Here is a 20188-nt window from a genome sequence, read left to right on the forward strand (position 1 = left end):
GTGCAAACCGCCGTTGTTGTTTCAAGGAAAGGAAGGGATATGCCTAAGGTTTTTCTTTTAAGGGTAATTTTGATATTTCAGGGATAAAGTGGTTGATAGGAGTATAGATTAAAAGGGTAAATTTGAGATTTTAAAGGCAGAGTGTTAAATTTTGGAGGGGATAGTTTGTTTATATAGATAATATAGATATATATATATATATACATGCATCATATCTAAAAAAGTAACTCCCAATGCTGTCTTCTACGGGTTTTGGGTCCCAATACCGTCTTCGACGGTGTATGGGGGAGGTTGATATGTAGACAGTCTTACCCCTACCAACAAGGTAGAGAGGCTGCTTCCAGGTTCTACCATAGGTAGAAAAGGACCTCCAACCTTGCTGGGCATGATGATCGAACTCATGAAATCTGTTTCTAAAGGCATAAGCTCCAACCACTGATACAACCAAGTTGGTTTTATATACATGCATCATATCTCATTTTATGTATTACATATATATATATATATATATATATATATATATATATATTAATTTGTAACCATAATGATGAATACTTTCAATGTCTTGACCTTATTTCTCTTCCTCTTTGGCCAGTCAATGGCAATTTCATCAAATAATAACAATGCAGAACAAAACTTTATCCAATGCCAAATCAACTCACCACAACTTACTACTCCGATCACTACATCAATCTACACTCCATCCGACTCTTCCTTCCCTTCCGTCTTACAAGCCTACATCCGAAACCTCCGTTTCAACGAATCGACAACCCCAAAACCCGCGATAATCGTCACTGCATTAGACCTTTCACATGTCCAAGCCTCCATTTTATGCGCCAAAAAACACAATCTACTTATAAAAACCCGAAGTGGCGGTCATGACTTTGAAGGTCTATCGTATGTATCCAACGACCCATTTTTTGTTCTTGATTTGTTTAATTTTAGGTCAGTTAATGTCTTGATTGAAGACGAAACTGCATGTGTTCAAGCTGGTGCAACCCTAGGTGAAGTTTATTATAGAATAGCCGAATAAAGTAATATTCATGGCTTTCCTGCAAGAGTTTGTCCTACAGTTGGTGTTGGTGGACATATCAGCGGCGCTGGATATGGAAATATGATGAGAAAATCAGAAAATACGGTTTAACCGTCGATAACGTCGTCGATGCTGAACTTGTTGATGTTGATGGAAAGCTTTTAAACCGCGAAACGATGGGTGAAGATTTGTTTGGGGAAATCACGGGTGGAGGCGGTATCAGTTTCGGCGTGGTTATTTCGTATAAAATAAACCTTGTTCGTGTTCCTCCCAGCGTCACTGTTTTTCATGTTAGAAGAATTTCTGAACAAAATGTCACCAATGTGGCTCACCGTTGGCTTCAAGTCGCGGATAAATTAGACGATAATCTATTTATTCGGATGGGTTTTTTTTAGGTAAAAGGTTACCCCGTTGACTTTTATATAATCATCAAATTAACAGTACAAGTCGCGTGATTAAGTATCACACTAATTCATATATGGGACAACCCCTATATATGTAAACCAAATAGACACTAATGAAATACAAATACAATGGCAAACAAATACCAGATATATCAAGTCTACCTATAATACAAACAAGTAGACCTAGGATCCAAATGAGATAGTACTATGCATCAATCATAAGCAAACAAGCAATCTCCATGCACCTTCCAAGTATTAAGAATGGAAGTAACTCTCGCAGTCTTTCTGAACCTTAACTTCATGAGTCTCAAACGAATGACAGAAACAATATTGTCACATAGAACATCTGGTGGCCTGGTATGATTAGCAAACAATCTTTGATTCCTTTCTTGCCAAACAAAATAGGAAGCCGCTGCAACAAGTAATCTACCCACTACATTATAAAGAGACTTAGATTTTGATCGGGTAATGAGACAGTCTACGATAGCATCCCACACAGGGGGAACAGATTCCATATATGCTCGATCTCTAATAGTTAACCAAACCTTGGCCGAATAAGGACATTTGAAGAAGAGGTGTTTATGTGAGTCAAAATCAGCAATGCACAACGGACAACACATCATATTCATATCTTTCCTTCTCGATGGGCTCCATTGCAGAATTTTGTCTTGGGTCAACAATTTACCACGCATAATCAGCCACATGTTGAATGCATGTTTTGGTATACATTGCGGGTACCAAACAACATTCACCCAAGGAACTGGTTTTACTAGGTCAAAAAGTTCCTCAAGATCAAAATCCTGAATTTTTTTTGTGGTACGGAGGGTTTGTCTTAAGTTTTGCCACTTAAGAGGAAGAGAATCGATGAATTTGTGGCATACTTCAAAATTATCATGAGTAATGCCAACATTAGTCATATCATTGAGCAACCCTTTAAAGCGAATATAGGTGCCCTCAAGACTTTCATCAGGAAGAGAGAAGAAATTTTCATAGGCCCGTTTTAGGTCTATTTTCTTGATTTTAATAAGGTCAACAGAACCTTCATAGGTGCTGACCAGCCTATCCCAGACTTCCTTTGAAGAGGGATACTTGATGACAAGCTTCATGATTTCAGTAGGAAGAGTGACAATAATCATGTTTTTAAGCCTGACATCAAGATTAACCAGTTTGCGCTCTTCATCAGTCTACTAGACCTCTGGTTTTACCAGGTCAGTCACAATCTCAGGAGCATCAGGTGTTGCTCCCGGAGTTCTTTGAACATACATAGGTACGTATGGACCCTCAGTTAATATAGTCATTAAGTAGGGTTCCACACCGGCGATGTGAAGAAGCATTCTCTCCTTCCAAGACCTAAAATCTTTGGGCTCGAATTTTGGAGGAGTAGACACATAACCAAAGTCACGTGTATTCACAAGGCTAGGTACAGACGACATGTTCTTGTTTTAAAGAAAAGATTTTAAGAAGAGAAAAGAACAGAGAATAAATGTAAACACAAGAAGGCAAACAGATCTTGTTTCAATGATTTAGGAACGGTGGCTTTGATACCACTTGACAGTCCACGAATGCACAACTTATGTTATAATTAAGCTAGACAAGAAAGTAAATAAGAAGGTGAACAACAAGAACAATGACAAATTCAAATGTAATAAATCTATGCAAGTATAATCATATGTATCATTGATTAAACGATGAATACATGGTCGATATTACAAACTTGACTTACAAGAATACAAATGAACAACGTAATTTCTAAGTCTAGACACACTAAAAACTTAAACAATTACAAGTGACATACACTTTTGAGGTGACAAACACACTTAATACAATGCGGCTGTGTTGCTTTATATAGAGATGAAATTAGGGCAACACAACCTTCCTTTGATTGTGATAGATGGTGGTTGTCGACTTCCCATTGGCTCCTTGTACTTCCTTGCAAGAGCCCTTGTCTTCTTTACCAAAACGGGTATGAGAGAGAAAACCCTTGTTTTGGTCCCAACTTGTATCTTTGCCATATAAGTTGTTTTACAGTTGGAAGAACCACCATGTGACTCTCGTCTTCATCTAGTTTGAAATCTTCCCGCCTTGACCAACAATTTGGGAAGCATACAACCCGCTGAAGAGAGTCATTGGACTCGCTGAACACTCGCTGTCGACACACATCAGCGAGCAAGTCTTGTTAGCGAATCCAAGACTCAACATATTGCCTCCATCATACTTGGCCAGGTTGTGTAACTTAATGTAGATAGGGTGGGGCATTCGAATGGAATTCTATTAGACCATTTGTAATCTTTGCGTTGGCTGACATGGTGTTAATTGAATATGGGGTATTTAGGCAGTTAGGCATTCTAATTAAGTTGGATCGGAACCCTTGCTCTAATACCAAATAGATATCAATAGCACAATGCGAGAGCAAAATAAAATAGGAAGAACAAGTGAGGCAATCAGCTTCTTATTGATCAGACCACGATAGTAAAATGCTTACATAATGAAGAAGAAAAATAACACGCTTCTTGAACTAGTACATTTGGAAATGGAAAAAGGGAATAACCTATATATTCTGAAAACACCTAACTTATGTGCTTCCAAAGGTAAATCAGGAGATGCATATGTGTTTTCATAAAAGCTGGAAGACCGGAATTATAAATTCATTTAACATACATTTGGAAGCACCTAAGTTAGGTGCTTCAAGAAGCATATAGGTCATTAAAAAAATTATTTGCTATACAACCACAAAATCTCAACAAACCATAAAGTGTAGATAAAGATGGTCAACTCCATTTCTCTCGCCTAGCCGACGCTATGTCACACTCGAAGTCACAATATTCATCATTGCATATATATACCGCAGGTCCTTGCCAATTCCCACTTTGAAGAAATATCATATGTTGTTTGGATTAGTTTTACAACTATCAAGATAACTTTTCTTACCAAAGATGGGAGAATATGTAGATAAGATTAGGTCTACCACTAGAGGGGACTGTAGAAAAACAATAACTGCAATAGGTGAGCAAGTGCATATACCTATTGGTGCAAGCATCCATGGTCTTTGATCACAAAACACAAGGAACAAGATTGCACCAAAAGCCACCATCATTGCTGCTGTAGAGAGGAATAATATGCACAGACCAATAATCATCCGTCTTGGTAAACTAACCAAAAAATCTTTTTCAGCAAAACGTGTAGTAAGGATTGATAAGAACACTAATAGTGCGGTAGCAGCTGCAGCTAATGAGATTGCATCAGATACTGCAAAGATAGTGAAGGCGATTTCTTCTTTAAATAAGGGAATGCCCGTTCCTTGATTGCTTCCACCTGGTACAGTAATTGCTGCTGCAAATACAATTGTAACAATAAGTGCAGCAGTGATGCTACATGACTCGGCTGTTGTTTTCATCCACTTTTCCCCCTCCTTCACCAAATCCGCATGCTGCCTTGTAAAAACCATATCTGGGGTCTCCATATAGATATTTTTTTCTATAAGTTCTGTAGGTAACATGAACTTCTCCACTTCCTATTGAATTCAACTCATGATTATGCAACTAGTGACCAAAACAAAACATGATGATTTATATAACTTGTTTAGTACGTACCTTACGCCATTGAAGCTCTCGTTGTAGTTGCAGTGCTGCACCTGTTGTACGATCAAGTACAAATGAAGGTGCCAATCTTCCGACCAAGTGCACCAGATTGTTCTTCGAAGAATCCACCATTGTTCTATAAGACTCGTTATGCTTAATTCTGTGATAGATAAGGTTATATACTTTCTCTGAACGATTAATTATTGCTAACTGAATAACGTTATGCCCTTCTTGATCCTTACAGTCAATCGTATCAGGTAACCTCCAGAGAATTTCATCAACAACCTCATAAGCCCCTTGACGTACAGCCTCAAGAATTGGCCCACTGTAAGGGGGAGGGCGATCTCCACTTAACGTGTCAATCTGATCACATATCAACGTCAAGATTTCTTTAGCTTCTTTGTACTCTTTTTTCATCTTCTCTACATTCTTGAACGGAGGCACTGCAGTTTAGACAGTTAAGTTAGAACATAGTGGTTGAGTAGCGGTGAGCAGATTACTTAAGTTAAGTGTCAAATCTCTTACCAATTGCCAAAACCTTCCACAGGATACCATACAACATAAAGCATGGCCAAAGAAGCACTAGCATGAGGAGCCATATCAAGTGAGATATTGAATAAAGTATGGCAATTGGGACTGCAGAGGAAACAACAGTACTTATATATTAGATACTTTTTCCAAATAGTTTTAAGTTTATATATAGCCGGCCGGCCTAATCACTCACAGAGTAATATCATGAACATTTTTGGTAACCAGCTGTAATAAGTGTTTCTGAAGCCTCTCGTCTTCCATAAAATGTCTTCATCAAGTTTATAGAAAACATCGAACGAATGAAGTAGCAAAAAGTTTCTATCAACTATTTTATGATATGTTTTTTTTGAAGCTGCAAGATGCATATGGTAGTATCAACATCAGTGAAGTAATTAAATGTGTATATGTATCTTCAAGGTTTATAGCAAAGTGAATCTAAATACGAGTAGTTTTTTAATTTTTTTTTTTTTTTTGAGAGAGAGAGATACATGGATATGCCAATCCTTCCTGGAAGCCATGACCAGTTGGAAAGGTTATAGCTATCGCCATCAATATCTGATCATTTCTTGTAGCAAAGTGAGGATATTTCTTGATCATTTTTGATGCTAAATCTGCAACAATATGAGAAAGTAAGAGAATCTTCTAAGTCATTTCCATTTTTAATTATGTTAGAAGATGTACTCACTACTTACCATATTGTTTAGTAAAAATAGCAGTGATGATTAATTTGACAAGATTTTGGGTATAAGAGTCTGGATAAAGGCTTAATTGAGGAGGTTGAAATGAGGTTCTAGCAGCCTCTGTGGCCTCCAACAGATATACATACGTATTTAGCTTCATACCATGATAAGCACTGAATAATGGCACGTGTGCTTTCTGATCTGTAATATTTAACAGTTCTTTCCTCATCTGAACCAAGAGTTCGGCCGCGCATTTGTTGCCAACTATGGCAGCAATGTGAAGAGCTGTTTGGCCATCTGAGTTTTTAATTTCAATATCTTTTTTATTCAGCATAAAGTTGAGCAAGTTCTCAACAAATGAATTCTGGCCCTTTTCAACAGCTAAGTGAAGCATTGTGTTGCCATTAACGCTGATAGCAACTCTGACTGCATCTTTATGGGTTTCCAGTATAGCTTTAGCTTTCCACCAATGCCCTGCGATAGTAGCTTTGTACAATTTGTTGTCTATGTTTGCACTTACAGTTACCACTTGTATATCTGTTCTTATTTTGCGTTCTTGTAAAGCGGTATCTGCATTTCGTTCTCAAAATTTCATCTGAATTGTCAGTTTCCGTTGAAGAAAAAAAAGCAATTGGCAAAAAGAGGCTTTGCATGTATCATTCATATGTATATACCCACCCACACAAGTGGAAAGAAGTGTGAAAATGGTGGAAAAACTTTGTCCAAAAAAAATGAATACTGGTTCTGAAAAAGGAAAAGTTACATGAATTTGGTCAAAATATGGTCAAAACTACCATAAATGTACATCTTTAGGAGCTTATTTATATTTAGGTAAATATAAATATACATGACAAAACTATGTATAAACCGAAAATTGACCGATTCATAGTTGCTGTATGGTGGCCAGGTGGTTCAAAATCGTATCAATACTCCATGCCTGAAAACGAGCCTTGTCCTAAATTCTCATAATTTCGTTTTTGTGGTAGGGGTACACATCTCCCAGTGTGGCTTGCGTCCGGATAAGAGATTTAAAAACTTAAGGGGGTTGCATTGGTGATTCCAAATCCTTTGATTTGGATTTGACCCGTTACCCAAGCCTGCCCGCCCCGCCCATTTTGCCAGGCCTACTGATTCGGATGAAACATGTTTGGGAACCGATCACCAAGTCCTTCATGTGATTAGCATGGATTTCCTTCGGTGAAAGTTGTTGTAAAGATACAGATTCATTTCAAGGCTAGATCCGGATTTGTCATGGTTTAGTTTAAAAAGTCGTAATTTTGATGAAGTAGGAAACTAGGAATATTGTAAACTTGTTTGCTTGGAATTTAAGGCAAGAACTGGGTATCATTTTAAGTAATTTTCCCTTTATGTTATACTAGGATTAAGAGTCCTAGGATTTTTCCTTCCTCTATATATAAAGGAAGGGGGAGGCCGAATTAATTAAATATTCGATTGTAAGTATATAGCATGGTAAATAAACAAGGTGTTTTTGTTTCTTATTTACAGCCGAAGGGTATCAAATATGTAGCATCCATGATGGTCGAATAAATAGTCATGGTTACTAAGCTATGTTTGTTAAACAAGGAATCGCGGCAGCCCTAGAAGCCGAAGCAAAGTTACGAAAAGGTTTGAAAAAAGAAGTTAGACATGAATGCAAAAGCTCAGAGTACAATAATGAAGTATGTCGTCTTAGTGAACAGGTTCTAATAGAGGTTGCAATGAAAACAATGGTAGAGGAAGTGTGGGCAAAATTAGAGAGCTTATATTCGATAACGTCCTTGGAAAACTAGTAATATTTGAAGAAGATGTTGGAATAAACATAATTCGATTCGAGTGATAAAATATCTTCAATCGTCCTGTGGAACCTGTAAGAGCATAAAGCCTAATTGCTATTGATTTCAGGTTCCCATAACAAGGTGATTGAGTAATAATGGGAATATGGGATGAGTAATTCGGATGGAACATGATGCACGAAATTGAGAGGAATACACATACGAAAACTAAGGTTTAATATGTGTTGAGATTAACCTTAACTTAGGGTTAATGACTCTCTATTTATAAGGAGAGTATTTACACATTCAACCCCTTTGGTGTTTAATGTGTGCACCATTAGTCCTCTTAGTTTACAATCACCTAATGGGAAATCCTATACTACGTCTCTAAGAGTAAATAAGCCCATTATATATTTACTAGATATAGGAAATACTGTTATCGTCAATTATCATATCAGGAATGATACATAATCACTGACGATCACACTAACGTGGTTCCAACATTCTCCCACTTGACCAAGCGATCATTTATCTATGAGTATTCAAATAAGTTCCTGAATAATACTCATTTTGTTTTAAACCGAAATCATAGCCAATAAGTATAGTCGTAGAGAAAAACATCAACTCAGGACCCCCACTAGTCAAACTATGACTCAAATTTAAAACTAATAAGCAATGATCAATTAACTAAGACAAATTTTATTATATAATGTCTTTACACTGTTATGAGCTCGAAGTGTAACTAATAGACAAACAAAATCTGAATAAGGAGGAAAATTTTCATTAAGATAATACTAATGACCAATAAGTACAACATGCTATCATAATGGGTCTTTTAGTAAGCCTCGTCTTCGATACGTGTCCTACGAAGATTTTAGGAGGAAGACCTTCGGTCATTGGATCCATTAGCATTTTTATGTATACTTATGTACTCAATACAAAGAACATTTTCCTCAATCCGTTCGCGTAAAACAGATACTTGGTATCGAGATACATCCCAGTGCCAGTTGAACTGTTACTGTTCAAGAAAGTTACGGTAGCTGATTTATCATAGTAAAACTTCAATGGTCTAGTAATAAAGTTGATGACTTTGAGTCCACTGACCAGGTTCTTTAACAACATCTCATGACATAAAATTATGAACGTTCAGACATCATGGTAGACGTTGCAGTCAGTTTCTACTTATGACTCCCTCAAAAGATAGGTTTTCTAGCTAATCATAAATATACATTCAGAAGTAGATTTCTTATTGGAATTAGACCATCCCACTACTCCTAAGTTGTCACCTCTTCTATAAAATAATATGTAGTCTTTGATCCTTTGTAGATATCGTAGAACCTTTTAACCGCTTTTCAGTGTGCTATTATGGGATTAAATAGTTAACTCCCAGGCATACCGGTAATGTAAGCGATATCTAAACGAGTACAGATCTGAGCGTACATAATGCTCTTAACTACTTATGAGTAAAGTATCATCCTCATTTGCTCCTTCTTTAATCTCAATGTTCAGACTTTGGAAACAATCACATACGTTTCCTTTTACTAATAGATCTATAGTGGGTGTGTGGTGTTGCATGTTATGGCGTTCTAAGATGTGTTCAATATAAGTCTTTTGAGAAAGAACTAGAACATAATTACGCCTATCTCGATGTATTTCGATACCTTTAACATAAGAGGTATCATCGAGATCTTTCATGTCGACATTCTGCAAAAAATAAATGCTTCGACTAACGCAACATATCTAAGTTGTTACTTGCAAGTATATTATCCACGTGCAAAACAAGGATTCTAAATTTACTCCCACGGATCTTGAGATAGGTTCATTAATCCACTTGATTTTCTCATGAAGTCTTGTCCACTTATGACTTCATTAAACTTAAGGTACCATTTTAGTGATGCTTGCTTCAACCCATATATGGATTTATTCAACTTGCAGACCATGTGCTATTTACCTTATGGAATTTCAGATTCACATGCATACGTCTTATTGCAAGTTTCCATTCAGGAAAGTAGTCTTGACATCCATCTAATGTAACTCTAAATCATAATGAGCTACGAATGCCATGACGATCCTTAAGGAATCTTTATGAGACAGGAGATAAGGTCTCTTGATAAGCGATTTCTTCCTTTTGAGTAAAGCCCTTCACAACCAGTTTGACCTTATACCGTTTGATGTTTCCATTCGGGTCTAATTTGGTTTTGAAGATCAATTTACAACCTACAGGTTTGGATTCTTCAGGAAACTCAATCAAGTCCCAAACGTCTTTATGCTACACAGAATTAAGCTCTTAAATCATGGCTTCATTCCACTAAGTGACCTGATCGCTATTAATGGCTTCTTAATTAGGAATAGGATTAGTAAGCTTTCCAATGTCATCAACTTCAGTCAAATAAGTTATGAAATAATCAAAAGTTATGGCCTTGTGTGACCTAGATGATCTCCTGAGTTGATTTTTAGGTAAATAAGGAAAATGCTTTAGCATTAATAGTAAGATGCTTTATCATTAGTAGTATCATGATTAGGAGAAGGCAGATCAGTGACATTAGGAGCAGCGTTGGGTACAAGAGGAGTTATCGGAGGAGTAATAATAACCGACGAGTGGTTCCCCCCGCTTCTTGTACTTCTTGCAAATCTTAAGTTATGATTTGTAATGCTTGACTGATCTCTTAGTTCTCAAGAAATGTGACATGCTATGTATTAATAATGTTAGTAGCGTAGGAAAGACAATAAGACTAATAACCGATAGAGAAACAAGTAAGGGATTTAGAATCCAGTTTCTTTAAGTTAGGGTTATAGAGTTATGCTTTGGCAGTACAACCTCATACGTTCATATATTTTAGACTCCGTTTCCTTTCTGTCTAGGAGTCTTAAGGACAGATTCTAATGGAACTCTTATTAAGTATATGAACAGCTGCACATAAAACCTTAGTCCAAAGGAAAGTAGGTAAGTTAGTGTTGACAAACATACTTTTCACCATGTCCATTAAGGTTCTATTTCTCCTTTTAGCAACATAAGTTCGTTGAGGAGAACCTGCATGGTGTATTGGTTTATTATGCCATGTTCCTTTCAAAAGTTATGCAAAGAACCATGAGCTTGACCAATATCAGTATGTCAACCATAATACTCACCTCCTTTATCTATAAAAGTTTAGATCAGATATAGGTGCATATAACGTGAATAATCGTTAATAAATGTAATAAATGATGTGTCTTGAAATGAATGCGGGATAGGGTCCACTTATATCAAAGTGAATTATTTTCAACAAGTTGGGAACTTCGAGTGTCTCCTTTCTCATTCCCTTTAGCCATTTCACCTTTAGAGCCAGTAAATACATATTTCAAAATCACTAAAGTAAAGAGAATGTAATATTCCATCCTTTATGAGTCGTATCATGCGAACTCGTGAGATGTGGCTAAGATATTTATGCCACATTATGGAAAGATTTTCTAATTATTTAGCTGATTTTGTCTTTGTTTGAGTTATGTCATCAATATTAGGAGACAACAAAGACGGTGACACATTATGATCTAGTTTTAACTTATACAAGAATCCATCAAAGAAACTATGACCAAGAAATTCATTATTATGAGTAATGGCAATCTCGTCGTAACCATGAATTATTACATAACTTTCAAGGTCTTAAACTAGAGAAATGGATACAAGGTTCCTAGAAATTCTCGGTACACATAAGGTATCCACTAGTCTAATACACTTTCAAATATTTATATGTAAATCATAAGTCTCCATGGTTTCGACATATAAGAGATCAACCCTTCCAACGCTAGCTTTCTTTGGTCATTTGATAGCTTCTGGATAGTATGGAACTCTCGTATAGAGTTGATGACTAGAATCACTCACACATTTATTAATAAGCACATCAAACATAAATAAATCAAATATTACAGGAAATAAGTTACCTTTGATTTTAAGGCAATCTGGGCACAATCAGAATTTGCAGTTAGGATTGCTCGTCAAGAACTTAAAGCTAGACGCAACAGCACCATGATTAGCCTTTTGAACTTTATTTGCAGTATTATTATTGTCATATCTTTCCTCTTAATAGAATTAACAGTGGTAGTAAGGTGAACACTTTAGGTTGGCCCAACTTAAGACGGACATTTTCTTGCACACATATTGGATTTAGTTCACTCATCGACCATTTATCCTTCATAGCGCTAAAGTTAATTTTGAAGGTTTCAAAATGAGCATGCAATGAGGTCATTAAAGAAATGCACAAGAAAATTATCAAAGACTTTCAATTTTAGGACTCTTAAACTTATGAGTCATGTCAGTCATATTCATTATGTGTTTATAAACACTGTATTTCCTTTGTTCTTAAGCTACTTGCATATACTTTATACATTCCCTCAGATACATTAATTGATGAAGTTCCTGACCATCATTAGTGATAAGCGATTCACCTTATCCCACTTTCTTAAAATTCGCTTTCTGAGCTGTAGAAAAGTTAGCAGTAATAGCAGTGGGTTCATTATGGCGAATGACATAGTCAAGGTCTAGCATCTTCAGAGTTAGAGGTAATTAATCATTTCATAAAGCAAAATTCGCATCAGTAAGTGGCTTAATGCCTAAGTTAGTACTACAGTGGAAATAAAGAGGATATTAATTTATGATACAAGCAATAGAAGATTATAATAGTGTTGCCTAAAATAAGTCAGCCTAATATTAATGCCTAAAATAAGTAGGCTTAATAGTAATGAAGTTATAGTGACATGATTAGCTATCTAAGGCAATCCAACTAATGTCTAATAGTAATAGAACTAGAATAATGCCTAAAATACATAAGGGCGAATAATAATGTTCCTCGTAATGACATAATTAGATAACTAAGGCAGACTAAGTAATTTCTCTAAACATAATGGAAATAAAGTAATGCCTAAAATACGTAAGAGGCTAAAGTAATGTTCCTGAAAGTAATGAGACTAAGACCATTATATTAATGAAGCCAGTGATAAGTAACCTATTGTAACCACCAAAACAATAAGTTGACATAAGGCTCTACTTAGAATTTACATCACCTTTGGGCAGAAGTAACTAATATCTAAGTACAAATGAGCATTAGGTCATGCAACACAACGCTTGTCTTTTGACCTTTGGGCACAAAATCAAGAATTGTGTATATTATGCATGAAAATAATCCTTTTAGCACACAAAAGTATATTAAATCACCTTTGGGCAGAATCAATATACTTAGTGTTTATTATGCAAAAGGAAAAAAACGATAGCACCATGAGAATCACATTTGACCTTTGGGCACAAATGATAAAACCATGTACATTAGTGCGAAGCCCCCAAACATTACGAGGTTCCGGAGGCAGCGCACCTGGAAGCGGGGTCCAAGGGGTAGAGCCCCTGGCTAGGATTGAAAAATTTTCACCCTTAAAGTCCTATGGCAAAAATGTTTTAGAAACATTATTTTGGAAAAATGAGTATACACGAAGCCACATAATTATAGGGTAAAATAGTAAGCACGAACTCATTCATCAGCCAAGATCATCTTTACTATAACAAGAACTTAAGTAATAACTCGTGATAAAGTAAACATGAACTTAAGTAATGATTCGTAATGGTGTAAGCACGAAAACATCTATAAGTCGTGATGACATAGGCACGAAAATATCCGTAAGTCGTGAGGACATAAACATGAAGATATCATTAATGTCGTGATAATGTCGGCACGAAGATGTCATAAACTCATGATGACGTAAGTACGAGATTTCATTCATTCGTGTATGATAATAGCTGAAGTTCGTGTGATGACGTAAGCGTGAAGGTGACATAAGCACGAAGATGACGTAAGCGCGAAGATGAGCAGAAGCCATGATGACGTCAGCATGAAGATGACGTCAGCGTGAGGATGACGTCAGCGTGAAGTGAACATTAGTCCATGATGATGTCAGCACGAACTCGTGATGACGTCAGCACGAGTTTTGTAATTCTGCAGATTTTTAGTTCACGAAATTCATCAAATTCGAACCGAAATACGACTGAGTGTCCGTAACGAGGCTTTGATACCACATGTTGGAATAAACATGATTCGATTTGAGTGATAAAACATCCCCAGTCGTCCTTTGGAACCTGTAAGAGCATAAAGCCTAATTGCTATTGCTTTCGGGTTCCCATAACAAGGTGATTGAGTAATAATGGGATGAATATTCGGCTGAAACATGATGCACGAATTTGAGAGGAATACATACACAAAAATTAAGGTTTAATATGTGTTGGGATTAACCTTAACTTAGGGTTAATGACTCTCTATTTATAAGGAGAGTATTTACACATTCAATGCTTTTGGTGTTTAATGTGTGCACCATTAGTCCTCTTAGTTTACAATCACCTAATGGGAAACCCTATACTACGTCTCTAAGAGTAAATAAGCCCATTATATATTTACTAGACATAGGGATTTCAGTTATTGTCAATTATCATATCAAGAATGATACATGATCAGTGACGGTCACACTAACATGGTTCCAACAAAACATGAATAGATTATAATTACAGGGGTTTGTATGTTAATTTGTGTTTATTTCCTTAACCTATTTACTTTTTTTTTTAACAACAAAACTTGTGAGCAAGGACTCAAACCGGGTTTCACAAGTGAAACAAGTGCTGTACAAGTGAACCATAACCTTTTTCTTATATGTCTACGTATATCCGAGCCCATGGGGTATATATTATGCAAAAGAGTGAAAAAGTTTTGATCATAGAGACGACACGAAAAAATTTCCATAGACGAATTGCGTTGAGAAGATTTTCAGCCCGAAATTTTCGTTGTGAAGTCCTAGTATAGCTTTTAGTTTGCCGATCCTAGTTTTGGTTGTGTCTATCCGTCCTAGGTCGAGTTGTTTGGGATTGCTCGCGTATGCAAACTTGGTAGAGGGATTTTTTGTGGACCGACCTAACGGGCGTTAATGGACCCAAACTAATGGACCAAAGTGTTAACCGATATCGTCAACAGTATGGAATTTAGTGATAGCACAAAGCTTCAGGAATGGATCAATGGATGTTAATCAAAAAACACGTGTTAAAACTTGAAATTGACAAAACATAAGGATGATGATTTGTGATTTTTACTCTAATATCTATAAAGATTTTCTCATATTTTACAAAATATTATCTAGTGCAGTAGTTGCAATACATAGAAGGGAGGGGTAGTTTGGGATACGGGCCGGTCATTAAGCCGGTCAAGTATAAATTTCTTTTATAAGGGATGTGTTCTTTGTTTGTGCCACGGGTATAAAAAATATGGATAGCGGTCAATCGAGCTAATTAACTTTAACCTGTTGTGTAGAGTTATGTATTTATTTATCTATATTGTAGGGCTTTTATTGTCATTCATAGATAATAAGTAGACTTAGATTGTAATTTAAGTTTTCCCTTTGTATTTAAGACTAACAATGGGCTTCATTTTAAGGTTAATGAAGATTGAATCATTCACCAATTTCCTTCTAATTCTTGATTTTCTCATGGTACCAGAGCCTCCATATTAATCTCTAATTCTTAACTTCATTTTCAAACACAAGCCATTCATTTTCTAAAACTAAATCTATTCGTTTTCTTATTCATCTAATTCATTGTTGGATTAGAAGATTATCTCTTGATTTCAGCCATTGCAACAAATTCATTTCAAATTGATTGTTTCAAAAGTTAGTTCATTTTAAGAAAGTAGGTCGGTTGTCTTCTTGAAGCCGCTATTTGATTATTGGATATAATCTAATTTCATTCCACTTTGTTCTTGATTGGTCTAATTCCATTCTCTTGATTTAGATATTTGTTAGCCTCCATATTCAGATCTTTATTCTTAATCCAGCCGCTTGAAACCCTACACATTCGATAAGTTCCATTCTATACGGACTTATTTTTCTTCCTTTTATTCATAGAATTTATTAAGAACTGTGTAATTTCATTCCCTTTTTTTTTCCTTCATAGAAATTAAGTTCTATATAATTATTCGCATGAGATAATTCAACAGAGTTTGTCTTTCGCAGAACTTGTCCACAAATTCACTAATTCTACTGAGTTTGTCTTTCATAGAATTTCTCTTTTACTGAATTTAATTCATATAGAACTTATCTAAAGAATTTATTCAAAGAATTTGTTTGGAGAATTTAAGCGGAGAGTTTATTATGAGAATTTGTCAATCAGTGAAGAGGATTTGTTCGGAGAGTTTATTCAGAGAGTTTAGTTGGAGTGTCTATTCCATAGACTTCTTTAAGATATGTCAAACAATGCACAATAGCTTCGTAGTTGGTACAAAGTTCTAGTTAGTAATGAAGGTGTCGTGTTTGGCGTAGCTCTTAATGGGAAGAGATCAAAGTTTTTCTATACAAACTGTCGTATATGGCGACACAACATTGATAGATGTTTCAAAGTTTGTACAAACAATAATGAAGGTCAATCTAAATCAATTATTGCACCACCTGTTTCTACTACTATTATTCCTTCGACTGCTCCAGTTTTTACTCAAGAACAGATGCGTCAATTGACCGCTATGTTGTCACGACATAATTTGACTCTTCAGGCTGGCTCGGGAGTCGATTTGTCTGTTGCTTATCTAGCTGGTAAGCGATTCTGTTTTGTTTCATCTTGTTTTGAAAAGAGTTGGGTTGTTGACAGTGGTGCTACTGATCACATGACACCATATCTACATATGTTTCTTGAATACACAGTTCTTGATAAACCATGTTATATTGAAATGCCTAATGGTCAAAAGGCAAGAGTTCATCACATTGGTTATGTTCGTCTAAATGAACATGTCATTCTCAAAAATGTGCCGGACTTTCAATTCAATCTTCTATCCGTGTACAAAATCTTCCATCAGTATAATGCTTCCATCACCTTTACTACTGCATGTTGTGTTTTTAATATTCCTACGATGCAACAACCTTTTGTCTTGGGAATGTTCAGCATGGGTTATATTTTGTTGCATCTTCTGATAAGGCGACTTCCACTCCAGTGCTATCTCTTACTGCTTCCAACACCAAGTATTCAGCTCAACTTTGGCATTGTCGTCTTGCTCATTTGCCTTTCGACCGAATCAAATGTATTGATTTGTTGCGGTGTTCTTCTTTTGTGCCTTCAGATTTCTGTGCTACTTGCCCGAAAGCACGAATGAATAGGCTTTCATTCCCTTCTAGTTCTATCAAAACATCTGCCATATTCGAATTAATTCATGTTGATATATGGGGTCCTTACTCTAGGCCTACTCATAATAGTTTTAAGTATTTCCTAACAATCATTGATGATTATTCTCGATCCACTTTGACTCATATGCTTGCTACTAAAAGTGCTTCTTTTCAAACTCTTATTGGTTTCATTGCTTATATTGAAAACCATTTTAAGATCCCTGTCAAAATTATTCGCACGGACAATGGGATTGAGTTCAAAGATACGAGAGCAAATGAATTCTATTCTCAGAAGGGGATCATCCATCAAACATCTTGCAATGCTACACCCTAATAGAATGGTGTTGTTGAACGCAAACATAAACACCTTCTCGAAACTGCTAGAGCTCTTTTGTTTCAAGCTAATCTTCCCATTCAATATTGGGGAGATTGCATTCTTACTGCTTCATATTTGATAAATAGATTTCCATTGTCAATTCTTCAAAATAAGACACCTTATGAAATGTTAACCAATGAAACTCCTTCATATGATCATATTCGTTCGTTCGGGTGTTTGTGTTATGTTTCCACCCCTCAACATGGTCGGCTTGAATTTGAATCTCGTTCTACCCATGTGTTTTCTTGGAATATCCTTTTGGTAAGAAAGCCTACAAATGTCTTGACATTCAGACCCGCCAAATTATTTATAGTTGTGATGTTGTCTTCCATGAACAACATTTTCCTTTTCACTATTTGCCAAAGCATCTCGATACAATCGTATTTCCCTTGCCACTTGTGGATCCTTCTCACAATTTTGTTCCTAAAAACACTACACCTACTACACCTTCAGATTCAATTTCAGCACAAATTCCAAATGACACCCCATCGCATGTTGAACCTTCTGCACCTATTATTCCATACATTCTTGCTTGAAATATTCCAAATTCCACATGTGCTTCCGCACCTGTTACTCCAGATTCGACAAATGCTTCCACCCATGCTACTTATGTACCCCTTAGCCAGAATACTGCTGAGCCTATTTCTATTCGTCGCTCTGAGCGAATTCCCATGCAACTTGCTCATCTGAAAGATTGTGTTTGCCCCAAATCTACAGCTCCCAAACACTGGTGTAATCTAGTTTGTTTTTCAAGTTTGCCAGTTCCACATCAAGCCTTTTCAGTTCATGCTAGCACTTTCAGTGAACCTAGATCTTATAATGAGGCATCAAAAAATCCTGACCGGGTACAAGCAATGAATAAAGAAATTGATGCTCTTCAAGCTAATGGCACTTGGGAGGTGTGTGATCTTCCTCCCGAAAAGAAAGCATTGGGTAATCGTGGGTTTACAAGGTTAAGCTCAAATCCGATGGTTCACTGGAACGTTTTAAAGGTAGATTGGTCGTTCAGGGTAATCATCAACGCTAGGGCGTTGATTAATTTGATACTTTTTCTCCCGTTGTCAAAATGGCAACCGTTCACAACATCCTTGCTATTACTGCTTCTAAGCACTGGAAAATACATCAAATGGATGTCAACAATGCTTTTCTTCATGGTGATCTTTTTGAAGAGGTTTATATGAAAATGCCTCTTGGTATTCCTAATCCCGAAAACAAGGTTTGTCGACTTCGAAGTCTCTTTATGGTCTCAAACAAGCGAGTCGACAATGGTTTCAAAAACTTTCCACTGCACTTCAAGATCAAGGTTTTCACAAAGTCCAGGAATGATTATAGTCATTTCTCAAAACCGCTGATGGTCAAATGACTATTGTAACAGTTTATGTAGATGACATCTTGGTTACTGGTTCAGATCCAAATTTCGTTTCTCAACTCAAGAATTTTCTACATCAAGAGTTCACTATTAAAGGCTTAGGTTTTCTTAATTACTTTCTAGGGTTGGAGGTTCATTATTCTACCAATGGCATCGTTCTCGCTCAACACAAGTTTACTCAAGAATTACTTGCTGATGCTGGTTTCCTTGATGCAAAACCAGTGGTTACTCCACTCCCACAAAACATGAAGTTTTCCGATCCATGCAGCCCTTACCTTAAGGATCAGTCCACTTACCGTTCTTTGATCGAAAAAAAAAATTTCTTGACACACACTCATCCTGATTTGGCCTTTGCGGTTCAGACTTTGAGTGAATTTCTACAGAATCCGCAACAAATTCATTTAGATGGAGTTCATCATTTGCTACGGTATCTAAAGGGGATTAGCGGACAGGGTATTTTGCTCAATGGTACTGATCAACTCAGTCTACATGCTTATTCTGATTCAGATTGGGCCGCTTGTCCCGTTACTCGTCGGTCAGTCACTGGGTATGTCATTCTAATCGGCGGATCTCCAATTAGTTGGAAATCTAAAAAGCAGTCTACAATTTCAGGTTCGTCCTCTGAAGCTGAGTATCGTGCCATGGCTGCGGCAGCAGCTGAAATTACTTGGCTGATTCGCCTGCTCGAAGAGTTTGGTGTTACTGGTTTAAAACCTGTCACCCTTCATTGTGATAATCAGTCGGCGTTACATGTTGCTAAGAATCCTGTATTCCATGAACGAACAAAGCATATTGAAATTGATTGTTATTTCACACGTGATTAAGTCATGGAAGGTTTGATCAAACTTAGCTACTTACCAACACAAAACCAACTTGTTGACGTTCTTACCAAGGTGTTACCCTCCAATCAATTTCAGTAGTTGTTGTCCAAGCTGAGGATGTCACAATCCCATCCTCTATCTTGGGGTGGGGTGGGGGGGGGGGGGGGGTAGAGTTATGTATCTATTTATCTATATTGTAGGGCTTTAGTGTCATTCGTAGATAATAAGTAGACTTATATTGTAATTTAAGTTTTCCCTTTATATTTAAGCCTAACAATAGGTTTCATTTTAAGGTTAATAAAGATTGAATCATTCACCAATTTCCTTCTAATTCTTGATTTTCTCATATTGAATATTCTTATAAGCTTTCAAAGTCGTCAAAAGCCCTTAGGATTAAATAAAACCTCTTCCAAACTGTTAATTGTCTGTCGCATGTAATGATGTAAATTTAGCCCAATACAAGGCTAGAGTTAAAAA

At 36.5% G+C, this 20188-nt stretch overlaps 2 protein-coding genes and 1 pseudogene across 2 annotated transcripts; 2 read left to right on the forward strand and 1 right to left on the reverse strand.

Moving 5' to 3' along the window:
- The first annotated feature begins 547 nt into the window (after positions 1–547).
- Positions 548–1428, forward strand: LOC122601025 (annotated as a pseudogene).
- A 2887-nt stretch (positions 1429–4315) lies between these two features.
- Positions 4316–7782, reverse strand: LOC122601026. The gene is made up of 7 exons (XM_043773804.1): positions 7731–7782; positions 6239–6796; positions 6035–6157; positions 5769–5898; positions 5554–5651; positions 5028–5458; positions 4316–4948 (listed from the first exon to the last, which is right to left on the reverse strand). The coding sequence occupies exons 1-7, from the start codon at positions 7780–7782 to the stop codon at positions 4316–4318; spliced, it is 2025 nt and encodes a 674-aa protein (XP_043629739.1).
- Positions 7783–18587: 10805 nt separating this feature from the next.
- Positions 18588–19714, forward strand: LOC122601027 (uncharacterized mitochondrial protein AtMg00810-like). The gene is made up of 2 exons (XM_043773805.1): positions 18588–18789; positions 18897–19714. Exons 1-2 carry the CDS (start codon positions 18588–18590, stop codon positions 19712–19714), a joined length of 1020 nt encoding a protein of 339 aa, XP_043629740.1.
- The last annotated feature ends 474 nt before the right edge of the window (positions 19715–20188 follow it).

Source organism: Erigeron canadensis, chromosome 5, assembly GCF_010389155.1.
Source record: "Erigeron canadensis isolate Cc75 chromosome 5, C_canadensis_v1, whole genome shotgun sequence".
In the NCBI taxonomy this organism is placed as follows: domain Eukaryota; kingdom Viridiplantae; phylum Streptophyta; class Magnoliopsida; order Asterales; family Asteraceae; genus Erigeron; species Erigeron canadensis.